At 41.5% G+C, this 26012-nt stretch overlaps 1 protein-coding gene across 2 annotated transcripts; it reads left to right on the top strand.

The window, feature by feature from the left end:
- The first annotated feature begins 1649 nt into the window (after positions 1 to 1649).
- On the top strand, positions 1650 to 24834 carry LOC136462893 (DNA polymerase delta catalytic subunit-like). 2 transcript variants are annotated; one of them, XM_066461936.1, is made up of 30 exons: positions 1650 to 2011; positions 3062 to 3172; positions 3268 to 3374; positions 3474 to 3633; positions 3862 to 4057; positions 4142 to 4277; positions 4378 to 4515; positions 4872 to 4949; positions 5040 to 5131; positions 5876 to 5942; positions 6042 to 6113; positions 6481 to 6567; positions 7085 to 7204; positions 7279 to 7377; positions 7813 to 7920; positions 8045 to 8140; positions 8220 to 8285; positions 8593 to 8649; positions 8745 to 8832; positions 8929 to 9008; positions 9532 to 9645; positions 10364 to 10478; positions 10614 to 10786; positions 10861 to 10932; positions 11035 to 11109; positions 11197 to 11286; positions 23667 to 23827; positions 23917 to 23990; positions 24064 to 24151; positions 24245 to 24834. In XM_066461936.1, exons 1-30 carry the CDS (start codon positions 1705 to 1707, stop codon positions 24330 to 24332), a joined length of 3315 nt encoding a protein of 1104 aa, XP_066318033.1. In that variant the 5' UTR covers positions 1650 to 1704; the 3' UTR covers positions 24333 to 24834. The 2 variants fall into 2 exon arrangements, with proteins under 2 accessions (XP_066318033.1, XP_066318034.1); XM_066461937.1 differs by lacking the exon at positions 7813 to 7920.
- The last annotated feature ends 1178 nt before the right edge of the window (positions 24835 to 26012 follow it).

The following is a 26012-nucleotide window of genomic DNA, read 5'->3' as shown; positions in this document are numbered from 1 at the left end:
TGTTCCAGCAAGTGACTGAGCAATTGTTTAATTCCTGAGTAATTACTAGTGTATTTGCATGGGCGTCATGCGGCCAGCGAGCTCGGGGCCGAGGGGTCGTGCGATTGACGTTGGCGAGCGCGGGGGCTGCCAAGGCTGTGGTACTACTCCTCTAACCTCCCACAAGTCCACAACCCACTCGATGAAATACGTGGGAAAGAGGCAGAGAGACGAGGGTATAGAATACCATAGCATATGATTACACATAGACCGGTATTGACCTACGCTAAATTTATTGAAAATTTTATAAATCGAAAAATACTTTAGCGGATGAACCAAATCTTATCTATACACCTAAAAAGACTCTAATGTCATAATCCACTCGGTGATACCAAGCATTGATCTCTGCTCACGCGTCTTTGTCCAATACGAATCATCTTTCACTTCACGTGGGTTCTGATACGAAGGCTGGACTCACGTGTCCACGTCCCATACGAAGTCCTCAAGGTCACGCGTCCGAGTTCGATTATTGAGATTCAATCCAAAAATCATGACCCCCGTTGCACGGCACGGGCATATATCTAGTAGATATTTGATGCTTAACTCAATTTACATTTAAAACAAGTGATTCCATCTTCATTGTATCTTTTAAGGCTTTGTCATAGGAAAAGATCTAATTCACCAGTTTCAACTATCATGGTCGTCCGATTTTCCTTCCTAATCTATAAAACCTATTTTTTTAACCCCCTCAACTTTAAAAAACATTCATTTTTGCACACTGAGCGGTTTTGATGGTGATTTGCTGATGTGGCGTCCTATCAGAGGGGGTAATAAATCGAATCAAATTGAAAGTTCAAGAGTTAAATCAGACTAGAAAATTTAAAATATCCAAAAAATATAACTAAATTTTCAAAAAAATATCCAAAAAATTTTACTTGGGAAAATAATGCAATTAAAAATTCTAAAATCTAGTTTAATCTTAGAAAAATCATAGACATTTTGTTTTTGCTCAAAAAATTATGAAACTGCTTTAAAAAATCATGCTCTATCTTATGATGCCTAGCTTAAAATTAATTGAATCTTGATGGACTCATTTGAGTGCTTATTTGCTAGTAGAAGCTCCAGTTATCTATTATAATTAGTTGATGTTGATCGTGCAGACTATGTAGAAGCATCAAAATTTATCAACGACTACATAACGAGAGCATGTACTAGCAAACAAGCACAAAAAATGAGTCCATCTAGATTCAGACAAGAACCACCAAAAATAAGAATAAAGAACCTTAGAAAAAATAAATTAAAGAGTAAAGATAAATAGAAGCGAAGAAAGAAAACAAAAAAGAAAAGAATAAAAAATAAAATAAAAAATATGTAAAAAGAAAGAAAATAAAATAAGTAAAAAAGGAAAGGAAATAAAAAGAAAAGAAATTAAAGAAAAATAAGTTAAATTAAAAATACAAAGAAAACAACGGCACCTACTCACGCAGTCACACGATGACGGAGGCCGGAGGGCAACGCAGCGTGGCAGCGATAAATTGTATCAAATCATCCGCATGGGCCAAAGCATCCTAAAAAGGCCCAAACAGAAAATAAACAGCCCAATACACAAAAGCACTGGTGTTCACGTGAAACAATCGGCCAATCGGGCGGGAATCATCGGCGGAAGGCGCCACTTTCTTCCCTCCCCTCCCACTCCCGGTCCCACCCCCGTCCTCCAATCCGGCGATGAGCTCAGGCGGGCGCGGCGGCAAGCGGCGGGGTCCCCCGCCCCCCGCTCCCTCCGGGGCGGCGGCGAAGAGAGCCAACCCCAGCCCCGGCATGCCGCAGCCTCCTCCTCCCGCGGCGGCGGCGGCCGCGGCGAAGGAGGAGGACATGATGGACGAAGACGTGTTCCTGGATGAGTCCATCCTGGCGGAGGACGAGGCGGCGCTGCTGATGCTCCAGCGCGATGAGGCCCTCGCGTCCCGCCTCGCGCGGTGGAAGCGCCCCGCACTCCCCGCCGACCTCGCCGCCGGGTGCTCCCGCACCGTCGGTACGACCCGGTCTCCCTTTTCTCTCCCGTTGCTCGCCCTCCTGATCCGGGTCTTAATGGATTCAGTGTCCCGAGATGGGTTGGTTGGGGTCTGGCAGGCTGCGTGGGGACTGGGGAGTGCGTTGGGGTTTGGATTCAGTACTACTTTGGCGGATTGAGAATGATTTACTGTCATTTGGATAGGGTTCTCATATTTTTGGTAGCACTGTGTTAGTTAAGTTGCCTTGATCGATCTGGAGCTCGGCAAAATTTTGTGCAGATATGTGGTTTCTCTTGGGATTTGTAGTGTTCAGTAACTTTGGATCATGGTGCTTTGGTGCAACTTTGGGCAAAAAACGAGGAATTATTCGTTTGGACTAATATGTGTGTTTGTATATCAGGTTTATTAGTGAAGTTTATTGTTTGCCATTGTTGTTTGTATCCCAGGGCAGTTGGGACAGGAAGAAAGGCACCTTTTCAGTGTTTGGTGCACTTCAAAACTGTGACTGTTTTTTGTAATGATGAGTGATGCAACTAGCAGCAATCGTTGAATCATAGATGTAAATTTCAAATTAAGGGATAAGAGTTTTAATTTTGAAAGATGAGTACAACTCCTGCCTTCCCAGAAGTATCTCATAGACCTCTATTTTTTGTCTTGTACAATTTCATAGTCCTAGCACAAAATTCTGATTGTATCACCTGCCAATTGAGATGGATATTATAATCAATCATGATAGAGAAGATCATAAGATCACTTCAGTTTTCCAAATTTTGGTACTTCTGAATTAATTTATGAATTGAACATATTTTCTATCAAACTTACGTTTATATTCATATATATGTTTATAAACTTTTGATTCACTTATGAGTTATGAGCCTTAAAAGTTCAAACTCAGGACTTGCTTAGCAGTCCACTCGTACATGCTCAATGCTCATTCAGATTCAATGTTTCTTGCTACTTAAATAGATAGTCACCTAATTTTGTTTTAATTTGAACTTGATGAACATATATTCAGGATATTTGACTTCATCTTACATTTGCTACTCTTCTGTTTGTATTGGATATTCTAGCTTTTCAGCAGTTGGAAATAGATTATGTTATTGGTGAGAGCCACAAAGAATTGCTCCCCAACTCATCTGGTTCGGCAGCCATACTCAGGATTTTTGGTGTTACCAGAGAAGGTAATATCTTGAGTGCCCTATTATCTTTCAGTAAAGAATTATCATTGTCATATGATTTTTGCTGACCTCTGATGCTACCCCTGTAACATTTGTAGGTCACAGCATATGCTGTCAGGTGCATGGATTTGAGCCATATTTCTATATTGGCTGTCCTTCAGGGATGGGTCCTGATGATATATCACGCTTTCACCAAACACTAGAGGTTTGTACTTACAATCATTACCTTGAACTGAGCTTCTAAGGAAACATAGTACTTTGGCAGTACATGGTTTTCTTATGGTTGATTCAAACTGTACTACAGGGGAGGATGAAGGAGTCAAATAGAAGCAGCAATGTTCCAAGGTTCGTGAAGAGAGTTGAGCTTGTGCAGAAGCAGACAATTATGCATTACCAAACGCAGCAATCTCAGCCTTTCCTCAAGATAGTAGTCGCTTTGCCTACCATGGTTGCTAGCTGTCGTGGTTAGTGGCACTCTTAAGACACAATACAGCTATTATTGCTAAGTCTTGTAGATTGACCCCACTATCTTTTATTTATTTAATGGATAACCTATGGAGCAATTTTATTTTTGGTTTCATGTCAATGTATTATCATGTGAATTTATGATTTTGCTTTATTCCTCTGATCATCCAAGTTACTAGTCACTTTTTTTTTTCTCTTTGCTGGCTTAAATTGTTTGCACATTATAGGTATCCTGGAAAGGGGAATAATGATTGAAGGCCTTGGCTCGAAGAGTTTCCTGACATATGAAAGCAACATTCTTTTTGCCCTTCGTTTCATGATTGATTGCAATATTGTTGGTGGCAACTGGATTGAACTTCCTGCTGGGAAATACAGGAAAGCAGCCCGTGTCATGTCCTATTGTCAGCTAGAGCTAGATTGCCTGTATCCTTCTATTAATTGAATGCTTCATCTATTTACTAAACTGCGGTGTTGTTCAGTTATGTCTATTCTTAACACAACTAACAGATACTCAGATCTGGTAAGTCATGCTGCTGAAGGAGAATATTCTAAGATGGCCCCGTTTTGCATATTAAGTTTTGATATTGAATGTGCTGGTCGCAAAGGTCATTTCCCAGAACCAACTCATGATCCTGTTATTCAGGTTGAGCTCATTTTCATGTATCTGATACTTGTTACCATTTAGGTTCAATACAGGTCTTTATGGTTATAATTTATTGATTTACTCCTTTGAATTTAAATAGATAGCTAACTTGGTTACACATCAAGGAGAAGGCCAACCTTTTGTACGGAATGTCATGACTCTTAAATCATGCTCTCCCATTGTGGGAGTCGATGTTATGTCATTTGATGCAGAGAGAGATATTCTACTTGCATGGAGGGTATGTGTTGCTGTCTTTGGAGTTGTCAAATTCAGTTGAACATGATGTATGTTTGTATATTGCCTTTATCTTCTTTGAAAAACGAATTTATAGCGCATTTATCCATGGTATTTTCTTCATTTCCAAGTATTGGTTTCATTCTCTTTACCTTTTGTATTTGTTTACCTTTTTACTTGCTATATGCAGTTAACATTTGTTTTTTTGCTAAAACTAAATATCATTATTCCTCAAAAGAAAAAAGAGTTAAAACAAACACACTTATTCCTCAAAAGGAGAGAAGTTAAATACAGTTTCTTATCATAGACAAAGGACTTGACCGAAAAATTATCTGATTCTTATTTGGAAATAATTTGCAGGATTTCATACGTGAAGTGGATCCTGATATCATAATTGGATACAATATTTGCAAATTTGACATGCCCTATCTTATTGAGGTACAATAATGTCTGTAGAGTATTCAGATTCTTTTAGGCCAACTTGACAATCATCCATATTTAGTACAATTTGATTACACACATTTGCAGAGGGCTGAGGTTCTCAAGATAGCGGAGTTTCCAATACTTGGCCGAATCAGAAATAGTCGTGTTCGTGTCCGTGATACGACCTTTTCCTCGAGGTCGCTTCTTGTACCTCTCTCCTCTATGCATTTAATATTTATTACTTTGCCTTTATCATTCAATTGTCTTAGTCAATAAAATATTTGTTATATATTCTGCAGTCCCTTTATAGTCACATATTTATACTTTTTTTTGGGGTTTGGGGGGGGGGGGGGGGGGGGGGGTATCATATCATTGAAGAACTATGTTGCTTAGTTTTATTGCCTGCTTGCATGTGTATCTCATGTTTTCATTTTTGTGCTTTATTTGATTCTAGCGATACATCTATTTTTATGATTCTGAATGAGCTGGCATACAAATCTTGATCATTTGTCTTAAGGAGAAAAGTCGCTTATTTTTTAGATGTTATGGTACCCTATAATGAGCTGTAGTGTGTTCATATTTCATACATTGCATTCACAGTTTCTATGGTTAGTCATATTTTCTGCATCATGATATCCACTGTATTTCTGTCTTTTAGCACAAACATGGTTGAAATTTGTGATCCATAGAGAGCTTTAGGCTCCTGGATCTACATCATGTCCAGGGTTTTCACAATCCTTAGTTCCCAACTCTTTACAGTTTACGTGTCACAATTCTTTCCATTTTTTGTCACTTACTAAATGTTAATGCTTTGGACTTTCTTGACTTGCAAGTTGCAACTGGAAATGAAAGCCCTCATGTAATAGAAATGAAAATGAAAGATTATCAAGTTTTTTTTCACGCAAAATGAAAATAATGATGAGGCCGTTGTACTTATCCAGGCAATATGGTGTGCGTGAAAGTAAGGATGTTACTATTGAAGGAAGAGTGCAATTTGATCTCCTGCAGGTTGTGATCTACTTTTGCTTGACAATTAAATCAGTGTTTGTTGTTTCCATGAGATTATTTCATATGTTTCTTTATCTTCACTACCTGGATATGATGCAGGCTATGCAACGGGATTACAAGCTGAGTTCTTATTCATTAAACTCTGTATCGGCACACTTCCTTGGAGAGCAAGTAAGTTTAAACATTTCAAGTGCTCTATGTTGCTTTCAGTCATTGTACTCGTAATCATTTTGCTGCGTTTCTGTTTGAACTATTTTTTTTGTGTGTGTTTTATCAGTGTTAGTTTTTGGCTTCGGATAAAAGGCTTTGCTGTGGTTCTTATTGTTGCTGTTGGTGGTGTTGACTCTATTTCTGATCGCATGGCATGTCTTCAGTCTTCTAGAAAATTGATGTTCTTTTGCAAAATTACCTATGTAGATGGATTTATTTGTATCCACATCATTTTTTATACTATTTACTAACAATGATTGATTCTAATATTCTTTCCTTCTTTTGAGAACCCTGTACTTTTCTTTCCTAATTATTGAATTTTGAGCAGAAAGAAGATGTTCATCATTCAATTATATCTGATCTTCAAAATGGAAACCCAGAGACACGAAGGCGGCTGGCAGTTTATTGTTTGAAGGTCAACTAAATATACCCTTTTGTTTTAATTGTTACTAAACTGGTGATGTTTTACAGAGTATGTTGGTAAGTTGTGGCCACTTTGTTATTATTACTGATGGAGCTATTAAGTGGCGCCCCAGAAGCATTTGGACCAATTTGTCCAAATAAATAAATACTTACATATACCAATTTGTCCAAATAAATAAATACTTACATATTGCTCTACACGTCACTTTAACATTAACAAGTACAATGTCAATGTTTGAGCACCAATTTTACATTTTGGAAAATTCTCAGCAACACTAGGGCTTTGGAAAATTGTTACAGTATATTTGTGTGTTTTCTTTTCAATTTCCTACTGGCCAGTAGGTCTGCCAGGCTAGTTACAAGATAGCATGAAACAGTGCTATCATTGATTTCACTGTATCAGCTGATTTCTCTCCTACGTGTTCGAGAAAAATGTGTAAGCTGATATGTAGCATTTTTTTTTTGAGCCTACATCAAACCAGTTTTGACTTTTGCCTTAGTAAAAACAGGATGCTTATCTTCCTCAAAGACTGTTAGATAAATTGATGTATATCTACAATTATGTGGAAATGGCGAGGGTCACTGGTGTTCCCATTTCTTTTCTACTTTCAAGGGGACAAAGTATTAAGGTGAGAACAAGCCAATCATGCTATTGGAAATATCGCACTCTAGTACCCTAACAATAGTTTCATTTGTACCACAGGTCCTCTCACAACTACTCAGGAAAGCAAAACAGAAAAACCTTGTTATACCAAATATAAAGGGTCAAGGGTCCGGGCAAGATACCTTTGAGGGTGCAACTGTAAGTTGGACATTATCTGCACATTTGTAGCCCATTTGTCATTTCCTGCCCACAGCTATTGCAGTTATTAGGATATTTGTATTTGTCTATTACAAACTTTTTTAGTTTGCTCTGTACACTGAAACTATCTTTGCATTGCTTGCCTTGAACTGAGGGTATAGATATTTGTCATCACAAGCTAAAGAAAATGTAGATGACTAGTTAAACTGTCCACACTTCAAAATTTGTACTCGATGCATGTGGAAGTGAAATACATATGCAGGGTTTTCCACTCTAGAAACATTCTTTTGTGTATGCTAGCAATCTTTCCATCTGTGAGGCAAGAAATTTTCATCAGTTTACCCACCTTCTTAATTGATCGTGCAATGAACAATTTAGTTTTGTTTCTTTGTACTATAGGGATTTGCTGTAATCTATGCCCCCTTCAATTTTTAGGTTTTGGAGGCAAGGGCTGGATTTTATGAGAAGCCCATCGCAACTTTGGACTTCGCTTCTTTGTATCCATCCATCATGATGGCATATAACCTTTGCTACTGTACTTTGGTAATTTTTCTGTGGATTTCTGATGCTTATATAGTTATAATTATTTCTGCATGCTCTAAAAAAACTTTTGGTCTCTACTCTCTACAATGGATGCCAATTTACTAGTTATTATTTAATTTTGGAGGTGCCCCCTGAGGACGCCCGTAAACTCAACTTACCTCCAGAAAGCGTCAATAAAACCCCATCTGGTGAAATATTTGTGAAACCAGAACTACAGAAGGTATTTGCATCCTGTCTTGATAATAGGTGTTCTGTACAGAAGACGTGTTCTCTAACAAAGCTTATGAACACAATATCAGGGTATACTTCCTGAGATCCTTGAAGAATTATTAGCAGCTCGGAAAAGGGCAAAAGCAGATTTAAAGGTATTTTTCTCAATGCATCTGTAAGAAAATTGTACTCCCTCCATTCTAAATTGTAAGTCATTTTGGCTTTTCTAGACAAATTGTACGTCTTTTTGGCTTTTCTAGATACATAGTCTTTTACTATGTGTCTAGACATAGTGTATATCTAGGTGCATAGCGAGCTATGTACCTAGAAAATCCAAAACGACCTACAATTTAGAACGGAGACAGTATTAAAGATCTTCCACACTTGCAATTTGCAAAAAGCTAGATATTCATGCAGTGCTAAGTCTCTGTCCCATGTTAAACTTGCCAATTATTTGTTCAGGAAGCGAAGGACCCACTCGAAAGGGCTGTTCTTGATGGTCGTCAGCTTGCACTGAAAGTACTTCCATATCTTTTCTCCCTTCATTCCATCAAAACATTGATTCAAATTTGAACTGCTTGAATAATGACATTGTTGAATTGCTTATGTTTCAGATAAGTGCAAACTCAGTTTATGGTTTCACTGGAGCAACTGTTGGTCAGTTACCTTGCTTAGAGATTTCTTCAAGCGTGACCAGCTATGGTAAGCCTTAGTTTAACATAATTAAGAAATTCATTGTATGGTTTGCTAGCTATTTTGATGTCAAGTTTCTTGCACTGAAGCATTTTGGTCACACAGGACGACAGATGATTGAACATACAAAAAAGCTTGTTGAAGATAAATTCACAACAGTAGGAGGTTATGAGCATAATGCAGAGGTAAAGTAGTGTTGCGTTCTTATACAAATCTGTTAGATTCCCTGTTATTTTTTTCTGCTTGATCTCACAAAGTTCAAGCCTTCAGCTTTTGCCCTTGTACTATGTGATACCCTGTATCTTCATGATTGATCTATGAGTATTGCAGCCCTATGATCTAGGGACATCAACTGAAAAGCAACCCAATATATATATAAAAGGTTCAACCCATGCAAACCACTATCTAAAACTGACACTATGCATTGGGCACATGTAAATTTGATTTCAACTAGTTTTAGTAGACATCAGCATAGTGACATTGAATTAGAGCTTCACCGTGCACTCGAGAACCACGAGCATTGCTCAAGACTTTGTTCTCATGATATCTTGCCCTCCCTTATGTTCAATTTCTTGGAAGTCTAGGTATTAACACTGTAGCCAGTTTTTTTTATCAGCAAGCTTCCCTGCCTGCTTATTTTTTGGGTTCGAAGATGCCTTTCACTCATTTTCTGATATAATTGATACATCAAATTTGGTGACTTCGCAGGTAATTTATGGGGACACTGATTCTGTGATGGTACAGTTTGGTGTTTCTACGGTTGAAGATGCAATGAAGTTAGGAAGAGAAGCTGCAGATTATATTAGTGGAACCTTTACCAAGGTGAACAGAGAAACACTTACAAACATGAGGCTTTGGAATGAGTCATACAGGCATACAGCATTTGAGTAGAACATTAGCTTCTGTCCTCATTGTAAAACTGTCGTACTTGATACCATCCATGACCTTTTTGCGATCAAGCTCCAACCATGACCTCACTGAAACTTATTTGGAACAGTGAAACCAGTTATGAGAATGCTCCTTTTTAAAAAATCTGAACCCTTAAACATCTAACTGCAAGGTTACTGCCTCTCATAGTAGTTTCTAGCTTTATTAGCTCCAATTCTTATCTGGTCAGCTGTCTGTTCTAATCTATCTCTGTCTGTACTTCTCTTCCCATCTGGCCAAATATAGGAAATTTGAAACAGTGTGACGAAAATAGAGTGAAAAATTTGTCCACACTCCTTTTAGAAGGGCAAAACACTATCCATAACTTTTATTGTGTCACAAAGCAACTACCTTTTCTAACTGTAATTTTTGTGATGCCTTAGGTAGTTCCTTTGACTCATCTTATAAATGGGCACTAGGAGTTACCTGATCTTTTCATGTTATATTCATGTGGTGCATATTTTTATAACTTTATTCAACTGACCTGGATGACAATTTTTCTGAAATGGTCTGTAACGTTTGTAAAAAAAAAAAGATCTGTAATGTATCCAGCTAAGCTTTCATTTTCATTTAAGTTCCAACTCACACGTTACTTATGATATCTTTCTCACAGCCCATCAAACTGGAGTTTGAGAAGGTCTATTTTCCTTACCTTCTAATCAGCAAGAAGAGATATGCTGGTTTGTACTGGACGAATCCTGAGAAATTTGACAAAATGGATGCAAAAGGTATTCCTTTTTGTTTTAGTTGTGTAAAACATAAACTATTTTCATTGGATGTGGAGCAAAGATGTTAGTTATTCTTTTTGAACGCAAAGATGTTAGTTATTCTTCCTTTCAAATGTCTTGTATTGCTGCGTGCAGGTATTGAAACTGTGAGAAGGGACAACTGTTTACTGGTAAAGAACCTGGTAACTGAGTGTCTTCATAAAATACTGGTGGACCGTGATGTTCCTGGTGCAGTCCAACATGTCAAGAACACCATATCTGATCTATTAATGAATCGTGTCGACTTATCTCTTCTTGTCATAACAAAGGTGGGCAAATTCAGCTGTTTTAAGATGAATTTGTATTCTGTGTTGCAACTCTTTTGACTGTTTAAGATGCTCAGGGTTTGACAAAAACGGGAGAAGATTATGCAGTAAAAGCTGCTCATGTGGCGCTTGCTGAGAGGATGCGAAAGGTATGAACCCTAGATGTTATTACCATATCTTGAAGATATTCAACCCATTCTTAATGATATGGTGTCTTGGTGCTGCTGAAAAATCATGGTTTTCTTGAGCAGAGAGATCCAGCTACTGCACCTACTGTTGGTGACCGTGTTCCTTATGTTATAATTAAAGCAGCAAAAGGGGCAAAGGTAAAAAAAAACATCTGCATCATGTGCTGCGGTATTATTTGTCATACGGTGGTAGTATGTTTGATACATTTGTCTTTCTGCATGCAGGCATATGAGAAATCAGAAGATCCTATTTATGTTTTGGACAATAATATACCCATTGATCCTCAATACTACCTTGAGAACCAAATCAGCAAGGTTTGTGTCACACCCAATTTTAAGGATAAAATTGAATGCAATAAACCCACGTGTCCCCAGGGATCAGTCACACACATAAGTTGACAAATTATAAAAGTATCATTACGGTGTATCTTACATCACGATTAATACCATAACATAGTCTTACACAACACAGCGGAAAATAAAAAAACAGTTCTCTCGTGGAAGCTCCAACACAGGGATGGAAACTCCTCATACTCATTGACATCTGTTACCCATCCGGGATTTTTATCCAAATATTGAAAGTAAACAAGCGTAAGTACTTCCTGTACTTAACAAGATAACATGGGGTTATGAAAACTCAAAAAGGATGACTCTGGTTTACTGCAGTTAGCACTTTTAGTAAGTCAAGATTTTATCCTCAACTATTATCAAGTTATGTTTAAGCCCCAATTAAACCCACATGATCAGATATCAGAATCAATTGTATCATATTATCATCATAGAACATCATAAATGAACAGCAATAAATAACCAGTTATTCTGTGAGTTTTTCGGGCCGCTCTTGACCGTGAGCACGGCTGTTATAACAGTTTGTAACACTCTAGAGAGGTTGTGCACATTCACCGTGAGTCGTGATTCCCATATGCCCGGATTAATTACTCCCATAACACTGCCAAGGTAAGCAGGCGGGGTATACTATGAAGCTATTTCATAGGTTTCTCTAACAAGTTAGGGCCGCTAGGTTTTCTCGGCAGACAGATGTAGGAACCCTCATTTCCTATGGCACATATCCATCGCGGCTATACACATAGGAACAGAGGCATCCCTATACCCAACGTGGCAAGCCCCTTTTGCGCTATAAAGGTAACCTCTAGCAAGCTAGAAAATGTCCTATTACTGAGCTAAAGTCAGAGCCATGTGACCCTCACGGTTGCACTGTCAGTCCCAGCTTTTGCCGACAGATAAGTCCTTATGGAGGACCGAGAGCATCATGATCGAAAGTCATTTGCTCCTTCGCCCTATAATTCAGTTGTTTAAAACAAATTTTACATTTTCGCCATTATTCATTATGTAGATCCTGTATGGTTACATTGAGCGCTAGCAAACTACCCATATGCATATAACCCATAGGAGACAAGGAAACAAGATAATCAATCACTAGGATGTCCTTACGGGTATCAAAATTAGACACATGCAAATGAGTAATTAATAAATGGTGAATAGGATATCAAGGTAGATCACATGCTATACTTGCCTTGGTTAACAAACTCCTGCTGGTCCTGCTGGTCGTCAAAGAACTCTTGGTCTCCAACGTTCTCCTCACCGTCTGAACACGACCAACACGGCAACATACAACATTTTAGAAACATTCATACAAAGCAAACAATCTTATAATTAGAATAGTACACCAGAAGTATAGAAAACAAGATAAAATGTTTATAAAAAGAATCTATGTCTCGCTATGATCACGTCAACGCGAAGTTCACGAAAAACGGAGCTAAAACACGAAAGTTATGAATTAAACGGGGTTTCCTATAGCATTTTATTTAATTAAATCTAACCTCAAAATTTAAATGTTGCAAACATGTTTGACAGCAGTATTAACATGTAGAGAACTTTATTACGAATCTAACACAATTTGAACGGGTCGATTCGGAGCTAAAACGACGATTTTATAAACAAAACAATGCAGTGGCATTTTTGTAAATAGAATGAACTATTTTCGAATTTTAAATAAAATCAAATTCAGAATTAATTAAACCGGCCGAGGACTGCGGGTTCAAAATGGCAAGACTTGGGGTCTCTTTAGCAAAAGGACCCGCGAAGGGGTATCGGCCACCCTGGGCCGTTGATCATGCAATGGGCGGCTCAGATTAGAGCTGGGGGAGAGAGAGGAGGCAGGCGGCCGGAACAGTGGCGGTCGCGGCGGGGCGCCATGGCCGGCGACGAGGAACTCGCCGGCGCACGCGGTTCAGGGGCTACGGGCCACGGTTCGACGAACCGAGGAAACCGGGGGAGAGAGGGGATGCAGGCGGATCCCGGCGTTCTTCGGTGCGGCGGTTGCGGCTTCCGTGTGCTCGGCGAGTGCGAAAATGGAGCGGGGAAGGCAGCAGGGAGGGCAGTGACGGGTCTGGACCTCCTTTTGTAGAGGCCGGGGCGCGGGGGAGATGCTCCCACGACACGAAGTGGGCGTAGGCGACGGTTGCGGCTTGATCGCGCGTGGTGCGGGAGGTTGGAGACAGCGCCGACATGCGGGCCCAAGTCGTCAGCGGCAGAGAGGAGGAAGGGGCGCGGCAGCGGCGGTTCCGCCCGAGCTGGGCCGACCCAGGAAGAAAAGAGGAAGGGGAGAAAGGGGAAGGGCGAGCGGGCCGAGGGGGGGGGGGAAGTTGGGCCAGCAGGCCGAATTGAGGAAGGGAGGGGAAAGAGAAATGAATTTCCTTTTCTTTTTCCAAATCAAATTTCCAAATTTATTTTCAAATGAGTTTTGAATCCTTTTGAGTTTAAATCAAAACCACTCAACATATTAAATAAAATGCTACAGCATGAGTGCATCAATATTTTTCTATCCTTATGATTGATTTTAATTTCACAAAATTTATTATTTTCCTATATTTTAATGCACACATATTTGCATAAATAACTCAAATTTAACTATTTTAAAAGAATGCAAATTTTAGGGTGTTACAATTCTACCCCTTAAGATGAATCTCGTCTTCGAGATTCGGATGATTGCTTACTCAAACAGTTGGGGATAAGACTTTTGCAATTCCTCTTCTCTTTCCTAAGTAGCCTCATCCTCTGTATACCGATTCCACTGTACCTTGCACATTTTTATAACCCGGCTCCTTGTAACTCTTTCTGCCGTCTGTAAGATCTTTATCGGATACTCTTCATATGTGAGATCTTCCTTAACAGCAAGTTCTTCTAAAGTAATCTGCTCTTCTGGTACTCGCAAACACTTCTTTAATTGAGAAACATGAAACACATCCTGCACATCTGACAAACTCTCAGGCAGTTCCAACTGATAGACTACTTCTCCACGTCTCTCTAGGATCCTAAAAGGTCTAATATACCTCGGTGCCAACTTTCCCTTCATATTCAATTTTTTCACAGTTCTCATTGGTGACACCTTCAAGTACACAAAATCTCCAACTTTGAAAGTCAGCTCTTTTCTGCGTGTATCAGCGTAACTCTTCTGTCGGGGCTGAGCCACTCTCAAGTTGTCTCTAATCATTCACTTGTTCTTCTACGTCTCTAAGGACATCGGGTCCAAACACTTGAGTTTTACCAGTCTGATTCCAGAAAAAAGGCGTTCTACATTTACGTCTATACAGCGCTTCAAAAGGTGCCATCTTAAGACTCTTCTGTTAACTGTTGTTATACGAGAACTCAACATATGACAGACTCTTATCCCAGCTTGTACCATATTGCAGTGCACAAGCTCTCAACATATCTTCTAAAATCTGGTTGATCCTTTCAGTCTGTCCATCAGTTTGTGGGTGGTAAGCAGAACTGAAATTCAACTTTGTCCCAAGGATCTATGTACTTTCTGTCAGAATTACGATGTAAACTGAGTGCCTCTATCAGACACAATTTTCTTGGGAACATCATGTAAGCACACTATCCTTTCCATGTACAACTCTGCTAGCCTTGCACCTGTATAGGTAGTCTTGACTGGTAAAAAGTGAGCAACCTTGGTGAGTCGATCCACTATTACCCATATTGAATCATAACCTCTTTGAGTGCGGAGCAAATCTACGATAAAATCCATACCAACGTTTTCTCATTTCCATTCAGGAATCTTCATTGGTTTTAGCAACCCTGCAGGTCTTTGATGCTCAGCTTTCACTCTTTGACAAGTGTCACACAAAGCCACATACTCTGCCACATCTCTATTCAAACCATACCACCAATACTTCTCTTTAAGATCAAAATATGTCTTGGTTCTTTCGGGATGTATAGAATAAGCAGACTCATGTGCCTCTTGCAGAACTGCATCACGGATAGCCTTCACTTCAGGTACACATATCATTTTCCCGAACCAAAGAGTACCATTTTCATCCATCCTAAATCCTGGTGCCTTTCCAAGCACTATATTCTTCGTTATCTCCTTAAGTTTTTCATCCTCCAACTGACCTTTGCGTATCTCTTGCTCCAAGGTAGACTCTATCATCAATTCTATTGCATTAGTGATGAAGCTCAAGTTGAGATACTCTATTTCAGTATACAACTCTGCCGGCATAAATGTCATCCGAAGTCCATTGGCATATCTCTTTCTGCTAAGTGCATCAGCTACCACATTTGCTTTTCCCGGATGATAATGCACTTCCAATCATAGTCTTTGATCAATTCTAACCAACGACGTTGTCTCAGATTTAGATCTGACTGGGTAAAGATATACTTCAAACTCTTCTGGTCTGTATAGATATCACTCTTATGCCCAATTAGATAATGTCTCTAGATTTTCAAAGCATGAACCACAGCTGCCAATTCAAGTCATGAGTAGGGTAGTTCAACTCATGTTACCTCAATTGTCTAGATGCATATGCCACCACTCTTCTTTCTTGTATAAGCACACATCCAAGGCCCAAAATAAATGCATCACAATATATAAAGAAGTACCTGTTTAAGTCAGGCAAAATCAATACTGGAGCTGTAGTCAATCTCTTCTTTAGCTCATCAAAATTTGCCTGGCATTTATCAGACCATACAAATTTAGCATTCTTTTCCAATAGAGCTGTCATAGGCTTAGCAAGCTTGGAAAAACCTTCAATGAACCTCCTGTAGTATCCGGCCAATCCTAAAAAGCTACGAATCTCACTTACATTGGTTGGTGGTTTCTAATTCAACACATCTTGCACTTTGCCTGGATCCACTGCTATTTCACCATTGGAGACAACATGACCTAGAAAAGAGACCTCCTTCAACCAAAACTCACACTTGCTCCGCTTAGCGTACAACTTATGTTCTCTAAGCTTTTGCAAGACCAACCTTATATGTTCAACATGCTGTTCTTCAGTCTTGGAGAATATCAGTATGTCATCAATGAATACCACCACAAATTTATCAAGAAACTCCATGAACACCTTATTCATCAGATACATAAAGTATGCAGGTGCATTGGTCAATCCAAACGACATAACGGTATACTCGTACAAGCCATAGCGTGTAGTGAATGCTGTCTTGGGTATGTCCGAGTTTTGAATCTTTAGCCGATGGTAACCTAAGGGAGATCAATCTTGGAAAACACATAGATTCCTCTCAACTGATCAAACAAATCATCAATCCTTGACAAAGGATATTTATTCTTGATAGTAACCTCATTAAGTGAACGGTAATCCACACACATCCGTTGGGTACCATCCTTCTTATCCACAAAGATCACAGGTGCCCCCCATGGGGAAGAACTAGGGCGTATGAAACCTTTTTCTTGCAACTCTTTTAGTTGTTTCTTAAGCTCTTCTAATTCATTAACCCCCATTCTATATGGACGTTTAGCTATTAGTGCAGTTCTAGGTAATAATTCAATAATGAATTCAATGTCACGGTCAGGTGGCATACCTAGCAAGTCATCAGGGAAGACATCCGGAAACTCCTCCACAATACGATCTTGTTTATTAGCATCACCATCCAGTTGGTTCACAGGGGCTGTTGGCTGAGCTTGCACTACCACTTCTACACAGATTCTATCTTTATTGGGTGATGTCACAACAATAGATCTCTCCTGACACTGAATCACTGTCTGGTGTTGTTTCATCCAATCCATTCCCAGGATAAGATCAATTCCCGTTGTTCTCAACACAATAGGATTCACTTTGAAGTCTACCCCCTTAAGGAAATGCTAGCTGAGGGACTCCAATAAGAAACTGGCATGCTACCTCCCGGTGAATTTACTAATATGGGCTTTTTCATGGCACATAAAGGTATACTATGCATTCTAAAAAGCTTAGGAAATAAATGAATGCGAAACACCTAAATCAAAAAGTATTGTAGCAGAGATAGAGTTGACACTGAACGTACCCAACATGACCTCAGGCGTCTCCTGAGCTGCATCAGATGACACATAGTTGACTTTTGCAGTGTGAGGTGGTTGGGCATTGAACTTCGGATTGATATTCTGATTCTGTGGAGCTTGCTGGTTTTGCTTCTTTGGACATTGATGATCATAGTGACCTACTTCTCCACAGCGGTAGCATGCGTTGGGGTTATTGGGTGCACCACTCTTCATAGGAGCATTGTTGGGCATTCCCTGGCGTGATGCCAGATTGCCGGTCTGTTGCTGGGGACGCTGATTACCAAACTGTTGCTGGTATTGAAGACGTTGCTGGAACTGATTACGCTGAGGATACTGACCACGGTTTCCCTAGTTAGATGGTTCTTGATTCCTCTGCTGGAAACTCTGCTGGGGATAGGCACGCGGGCGGGTGTTGCTCCAGAAGCTTGCCCTTGAAGCCTCCTTTTCTTGGCTTCCATCTCTTTGCGCTTATCGTCAATCACAATAGCGTGGTTTACCAATGACTGAAAGTTAGGGTACGTGTTGGACATAAGCTGGAGCTGCAGGCCATCATAAAGTCCCTTGAGGAAGCTGCATTACTTCTCCTTATCCTCAGCTACATCATTTGGAGCATAACGTGATAGTTGAGCAAACTTGTCACGATACTCCGCCACAGACATGGATCCTTGCTTAAGGGACCTGAATTTCTCCTGCTTCAATTTCACTAGTCCATCGGGGATATGATATGACCGGAAATTGTCCTTGAATTCCCGTCAGGTGATAACAGGAGCATCGTTGGGGCATCCATACGGGAAAGAATCCCACCAATCCTGAGCTGCTCCTTGGAGTTGATCAGAAGCATACAATACCTTTTCAAGATCATTGCATTGTGCTATGCTAAGTTGCTTTTCCACAGCACGCAACCAATCGTCTGCCTCCAAGGGGTCTAAGGCGTGGGTGAACACCGGAGGGCGACCCTTCATGAATTCTCCACGCTTGTCTCTGACCTGAACAGGCGGTGGTTCTCTTGCAGATTCGTTATCCAAGCGTTGCATCATGGCTTGCATCAACTGCGCTTGCATTCCCATCAATTGCTCCATAGTCACTGGTGGCGGTGGTGGTGGATTCATGGGAGCACCACGACCACGACCACGACCTCTGCCTCTTCCTCCTCTTGCGGCCATCTGCTTTCCAAACAAATGCGCAAAAATTTAGAGATTTTTAAATTATAGAGAACTTATAAAAGATAAGGAACAACGCTGAGGATTTTCTGGACAAGATTCAAATACAGCAGTTCGGCAAATCTGTGATAACTTGAGTTTCAGAGACCCAACAGAGGCGTACTAAGAATGGTTAGAAAGCTTAGGAGATCAGCTACAACTTTTATTTAGAACACTTTTACAGATTCTGATATACACATGGTCAAAAACAGAACGAAACTGAATCTGTTCTGCGTTCCAGTCTGCGCAGAAACATCAACTTGTGACAGCTAGATCTCACAAACTTGAACACCTATCGATGTGATTCCAGAGACATTTGAAAGATACAGAAGTCTAGATATCTCTACAAAAATTTCAGAATTTTTGGTAGTCCAGATTTCGAGATACAAGATAAAGAACACATGCTGCTCCAGAAAACAGCACAGCAGAGATATGATAAAGCAAACCCATCTGCATTAAGATCTCATCTAAACTTAAGGTTCAAATCTATGGAATTTGTGGACATGCCCACAAACCTCCAGCAATCAAACAAACTCCACATCATCCAAGTTCACAATCATAAACATCCAATCACTAAAGTTCACAAGACAAGACTAGACATGACACACGAACTAACAACGTCGTAGCTTTAAACAAGGCACCTAACACTAAGGATGAAAACGGAAAGGAAATATCCCGAACCGAACCGCATCGTTTTCTACATTTGACCCGAGCGAATTCGTATTTTCAGACAAAATACGGAATACTAAATTCGAATTAGAAATTCGGAACACAAAATTCAAAATCGGATCGAATTCGGTTTAGGTTTTGTTCGACCGATTTCTACTTTTCTACTTTTAACTCGGAATATCCCGAATTCGAAATTCGGTTTCGAAATTCGGTTTAAACCAAATTTGGCCCACTACAAGTCCAACCTTAGAAAAATTATATCTTTTTCATACGATCTCGGATGAAGATGATTTTTATATGAAAATTGTAGCTCACAACGAGATCTACAACTTTCTAGTTCTTAGTTTTTTCATTTGATGTCTTGAAGATGTTCAAAAAAATTAAACAAAGTCAGCGATATATTAATCGCGTACAAGCGCTTGTTGCCTTAAAAAAATCTTATCTTCCTTACGTCGTGTCAAATGGAGATACTTTTTAAGAAAGTTGTAGGACTTGTTAATTATTATGTACTTGTTAATTGTTATGTACTTGGTCCTACGGGTCAATATTCCGTATTGATTTTTCGTATACCGACCGTGTTCGACATTATTCCGCTCGAATTAGTTCGTTTTCGAAATTTTTGATATTCCGTAAGTTCATGTTCGTTTTCGTGTCCGGCTTTACCGCTTTCATTTTCGTTTTCGTATTCCAAATGTAGAGTAGAAAACGGTTGAGAGGTTTTTCGACCGTTTCCGACCGTTTTCATCCTTACCTAACACCTATGGGGAGGTGTCAACCATGGTGAACGACCGGGGTTCTTCTTGTAGATCGGTGGCAGCACAAGTTGAGCACGCAGTTCGTCAACTTACTTCTAGAGATGCCTCCCGGCCCTCTGCGATGCACGCAGCTCTCCCTTGACTTCTTCATCTACCCCTTGCATGGCATGGACATGTTGCACTGTTGCTTCCAGAGTTGGATCACTTTCTGGTGGTGTCAGGACCTGCCAATTACCCTCATGATCATTGCAAGGAAGGAACCAAAAACGATTCTCCTTCATGGCCTCAAAACGACGACCATGGTAGTAGACGTAGGCGTCCTGCGCTGCATCTTCCATGTCATCCAATGCATAAGCCCGTCTGACAGTGGCACTGTGGACAGTCTCCACCTCATGTGCATTCTTTATGTCGTTCCAGGCAGTGACAACCAGCTCTACCTTCCAAAAAGTTGCCTCCAAAGGGTGCTGGTACTCTACACAGTGATAGTTGATGGAGGCGTGCAGGTTAGTGTAGTAGTCATCCAGCACCTGGGTAAGGAGGGTGTGGTAGTAGGCCGTCTCCGGGGCTTGCTTGAAGTAGTATTTGCATGTCCAGCCCATCTCCTCATCCACCACAGGGATAGCTGGGGGTGGCACAGGCATTGGTGAAGTAGCTGATGACTCTGTTGGTGTAGCTGCAACTGCATAGACCGGTGCAACAGCTGGAGTAGGAGCAGGTGCTGGTGCAGGAGTCGGGGTAGCCATCCACTCATCTTCCTCGACCAAGGTTTCCACCTCATCATCGGAGATGACCACAATCTCCTTCTTCGCCTGTGGAGCACGGGGGGTGAACATGGCAAGGTAGCCTGCAGTGCTAAGGCGGGCAGTCTTCGGGTTACGAGGCATCTATAGATTTAGAGTAAGATAGAATTAGAATCAACAATTTTATATAATAGATTAAGGTATGAAAAACATAAATATTATAATAAAATAACAAGAATGAGATAGTAAGCATGAAACCAGTGGAGCAAAGATGCTAAAACGACTATCTCTAACTAGGTTTGCGTCCTACAGTCAACACGGCTCTGATACCAATTTGTCACACCCAATTTTAAGGATAAAATTGAATGCACTAAACCCATGTGTGCCCAGGGATCAGTCACACACATAAGTTGACAAATTACAAAAGTATCATCATGGTGTATCTTACATCACGATTATTACCATAACATAGTCTTACACAACACAGCGGAAAATAAAAAGACAGCTCTCTCGTGGAAGCTCCAACACAGGGACGGTCAACTGGTTGACCATAAGCCTAAAAGTCCTTTAGAAACTCCTCATACTCATTGACATCTGTTACCCATCTGGGATTTTTATCCAAATATTGAAAGTAAACAAGCGTAAGTACTTCCCGTACTTAACAAGATAACATGGGGCTATGAAAGCTCAAAAAGGATGACTCTGATTTACTGCAGTTAGTACTTTTAGTAAGTCAAGATTTTATCCTCAACTATTATCAAGTTATGCTTAAGCCCCAATTAAACCCACATGATCAGATATCAGAATCAATTGTATCATATTATCATCATAGAACATCATAAATGAACAGCAATAAATAACCAGTTATTCTGTGAGTTTTCCGGGCCGCTCTTGACCGTGAGCACGGCTGTTATAACAGTTTGTAACACTCTGCAGATGTTGTGCACATTCACCGTGAGTCGTGATTCCCATATGCCCGGGTTAATTACTCCCATAACACTGCCAAGGTGAGCGGGCGTGGTACACTATGAAGTCATTTCACAGGTTTCTCTAACAAGTTAGGGCCGCTAGGTTTCCTCGGCAGGTAGATGTAGGAACCCTCCTTTTCTATGACACATATCCATCGCGGCTATACACATAGGAACAGAGGCAGCCTTATACCCAACGTGGCAAGCCCCTTTTGCGTCATAAAGGTAACCTCTAACAAGCTAGAAAAGGTCATATTATTGAGCTAAAGTCAGAGCCATGTGACCCTCATGATTGCACTGTCAGTCACAGCTTTTGCCGACAGATAAGTCCTTATGGAGGGCCGAGAGCATCATGATCGAAAGTCATTTGCTCCTTCGCCCTATAATTCAGTTGTTTAAAACAAATTTTACCTTTTCGTTCCATAGAATCATTATTCATTATGTAGATCATGTATAGTTACATTGAGCACTAGCAAACTACCCATATGCATATAACACCAGAAGTATAGAAAAAAGACAAAATGTTTATAAAAAGAATCTATGTCTCGCTACGATCACGTCAACACGAAGTTCACGAAAAACGGAGCTAAAACACGAAAGTTATGAATTAAACGGGGTTTCCTATAACATTTTATTTAATTAAATCTAACCTCAAAATTTAAATGTTGAAAACATGTTTGACAATAGTATTAACATGTAGAGAACTTTATTACGAATCTAACGCAATTTGAACGGGTCGATTCGGAGTTAAAACGACGATTTTATAAGCAAAACAATGCAGTTACATTTCTGTAAATAGAATGAACTATTTTCGGATTTTAAATAAAATCAAATTCGGAATTAATTAAACCGGCCGAGGACTGCGGGTTCAAAATGACAAGACTTGGGGGTCTCTTTAGCAAAAGGACCCGCGAAGGGGTATCGGCCACCCTGGGCCGTTGATCACGCAATGGGTGGCTCATATTAGAGCTGTGGGAGAGAGAAGGAGGCTGGCGGCCGGAGCAGTGGCGGCCGCGGCGGGGCGCCATGGCCGGCGTCGAGGAACTCGCCGGCGCACGCGGTTCAGGGGCTACGGGCCACGGTTCGACGAACCAAGGGCACCGGGGGATAGAGGGGATGCAGGCGGACTCGCCTAGGCCGAGAAAGCGGCCGAAGGACGCGGCCGACGCGGCGGTCGCCATGGCCGGCGGCGTGAAGCTCCCGGGCGCACGCGGATTGGGCCCTAGATACCATGAAGCTCGAAAGTAACGGCACGGGAAGGAGGGGAAGACAACGGAGCTCACCGCGGATGAAAACGAGGTCGAAGACGGCTGTTTCCGAGCGGTGGATCCCGGCGTTCTTCGGTGTGGCGGTTGCGGCTTCTGTGTGCTCGGCGAGTGCGAAAATGGAGCGGGGGAGGCAGCAGGGAGGGCGGTGACGGGTCTGGACCTCCTTTTGTAGAGGCCGGGGCGCGGGGGAGACGCTCCCACGACGCGAAGTGGGCGTGGGCGACGGTTTGCCAGCTTGACCGCGCGCGGTGCGGGAGGTTGGAGACGGCGCCGACATGCGGGCCCAAGCCGTCAGCGGCAGAGAGGAGGAAGGGGCGCGGCAGCGGCGGTTCCTCCCGAGCTGGGCCGGCCTAGGAAGAAAAGAGGAAGGGGAGAAAGGGGAAGGGCGAGCGGGCCGGCGGGGGGGGGGGGGGGGGGGGGGGGGGGGGAAGTTGGGCCAGCTTGGAAAGGGAAATGAATTTCCTTTTCTTTTTCCAAATCAAATTTCCAAATTTATTTTCAAATGAGTTTTGAATCCTTTTGAGTTTAAATCAAAACCACTCAACATATTATATAAAATGCTACGGCATGAGTGCATCAACATGTTTCTATCCTTATGATTGATTTTAATTTCATAAAATTTATTATTTTCCTATATTTTAATGCACACATATTTGCATAAATAACTCAAAGTTAACTATTTTAAAAGAATGCAAATTTTAGGGTGTTACAGTTTGTGTCCGATGCTTCACCTAGTATTCAGAGCCTTTCCTCTTCTGCTTTCCAAAAAGGAATTTTAACTGACCACTTGTCAATCGGCAGCCACTTTTGAGGATCTTTGAGCCAATTCTGAAGAATGCCAGTAAAGAGTTGCTTCATGGAAGCCACACCAGATCTGTTTCAATCTCAACTCCTTCAAATAGCGGGATAATGAAATTTGCAAAGAAACAATTAACTTGCCTTGGGTGCAAAGCTGTTATCAGGTGACGCATGCACTACATTGCGGATGCAAAAACCTATGCAACCAGTGTCTATAAACACCTAACCATTTGTCCTGCATTTCATCCTGCAGTGGTGCCAGTCAGACACTTTGCTCAAATTGCAAGGGAAGAGAAGCAGAGTTATACTGCAAAACAGTAGCAAATGGTATGGGTTATACTTATAAACTCTGAAATGCACCTGAGGTCACCACTAACAGATCAAATTTCAACATCCACAGTTTCTGACCTGGAGATGCTCTTTGGGAGGCTATGGACGCAATGCCAGGAGTGCCAAGGATCTCTGCACCAGGACGTTCTCTGCACAAGGTTTGCTTTTTTTCCACTCGATTCAACACTTGTTGATTACTTTGTTCCAGTCACAAGCTTAAAACCTCCTCCTGTACAATCGAATCATCGCAGTCGGGATTGTCCGATTTTCTATCGGCGAAGGAAGGCACAGAAGGATATGGCAGAAGCTAGGCTGCAGCTTGACCGGTGGGACTTCTGAGCTTAAATTCTCACACTGGCTGCCTGCATCTGCTGTGGATATATTGCTGCAGAGGGCAGGAAGCTACCGTCGACCGCACCATGATGCATGCCAAGATGAGACTGAACTTTTGCAAGCATCCAGGTACACTTGCGTTCGTGTCACGTAGGCTGGCTCGCCACTTAGCCAGTACGATTCACTGGCATGTTTGCTGTTGATGTTCTGAGTTGTAGTTTTAGTTTAGGTGTGAGTTGGTAGATGGTAGGAGGTTTGTGTCTCCATGTGGCTAGTGCCGAGAAAGAATGCTTGCTCCCGAAGTGAGGTGATGCTGATGTACAAGGCAGAAGAATTCTGGAGCAGTTCACCTTGTAAGATGTAACCGAGTAAGATGAGACAATTTGAAGGCCACGTGAATTCTCCATCTGTTTCGACTCTCATGCTGATTGTGCAATTTACGGACGAATGAATAACTGGGAACCGAAGCTGTTGCTTGCAGCTAAAACTTGGTGCCGTCATTAGTTTCAGTATATATAAAAATTGAACCAATGTGATGATAGTACGAAAATGCTACCGGCTATCTGTTGTTCCGAACGGTCGTACGAATATGCCGCCATATGTTGTTCCGAACGATCCTACATGGATGGCAACTCAGCTACATCTAGCGATAGAATTTCTGGTAATACATGTTTCTTTATTCTCTAGGATAAATCTATGCATACAATGACCCTGTTCGGCAGGACTTATTGCTGCTACGGCTGATTTGTAATGCTGATTTGTTGTGAAAGAAAAACACTTTTTCTATGGCTAAAAAGTATGGCTAATTTCGGCCGATGACTCTATGTATGGATAAAAGAAAACTATTTTTTCAGCTCCTAGTCTTTAGTATTTTAAGAGAACTGCTCTGGTACTCCATCGAGCTGCTTGCTGAGAACCTAGTGCGAGGGAGCGCCCTCCTCAGGTCCCAGGCGGCCTGCCCGGACTTCATGGACGTCTTCGCGGCGCTCGTGAACGCCAGGCTCCCCTGCGTCGACCGACGGCTCCTCCTTCGCCTCGTGCTCCGCGTCGGGCATGCCCACGCCAGCGGCAACAGGCAGCAGCTGGCGGCGCCAGCCGCAGCCGCGTTCGTGGCGCACCTGGTGAACCGGGCGTGGCGCTCGAGCTCCTCACAGAAAAAGAGGCGTGGCACACCTGCGTCTAGAGTGGGCCACATGAACCATTGCGATCCTAGAAAAAGAGGCAAAGAGCTTGACAGGTAGACTCTACATGTCAGATTTGCCATCCCAAATCTTTTGTTCTCAAATGAAAAAAAAAACAGGAACCATCCTATCTCCTTCCCTCATAAAAAAACACACGAAATAGAGTCGCTTCCATCCTTGAAAACTAGATTAGGTTTTGACTCCTGTCCCACTATAACTTTGAATTTTGAATCAAACACCCGCTAGATGCCCATGAAATACGACCGAGTTAACCAGGCCTTATTAGCCAGCCAACAGTGTTTTTTTCTCACAACAAACCAGCACCAGCCGGACTTATCAGCCCAGAAACTAACCAGCGAACAGGCTCAACGTCTGTACGCTTGACGTAACCATTATAACGGAGGTGTATTTTCTTTATCTCCTCCCCTCTCGTATTAAACCCTTCCTCCCCCAGCAAAGGCGGGAACCCCAATTTTAGTCCCCACATGCCCCTCCCCCTCCCAGA

Source organism: Miscanthus floridulus, chromosome 7, assembly GCF_019320115.1.
Source record: "Miscanthus floridulus cultivar M001 chromosome 7, ASM1932011v1, whole genome shotgun sequence".
NCBI lineage: Eukaryota > Viridiplantae > Streptophyta > Magnoliopsida > Poales > Poaceae > Miscanthus > Miscanthus floridulus.
The sequence above is the reverse complement of the archived record's forward strand: the minus strand, read 5'-3'. Positions and strand labels throughout refer to the sequence as shown.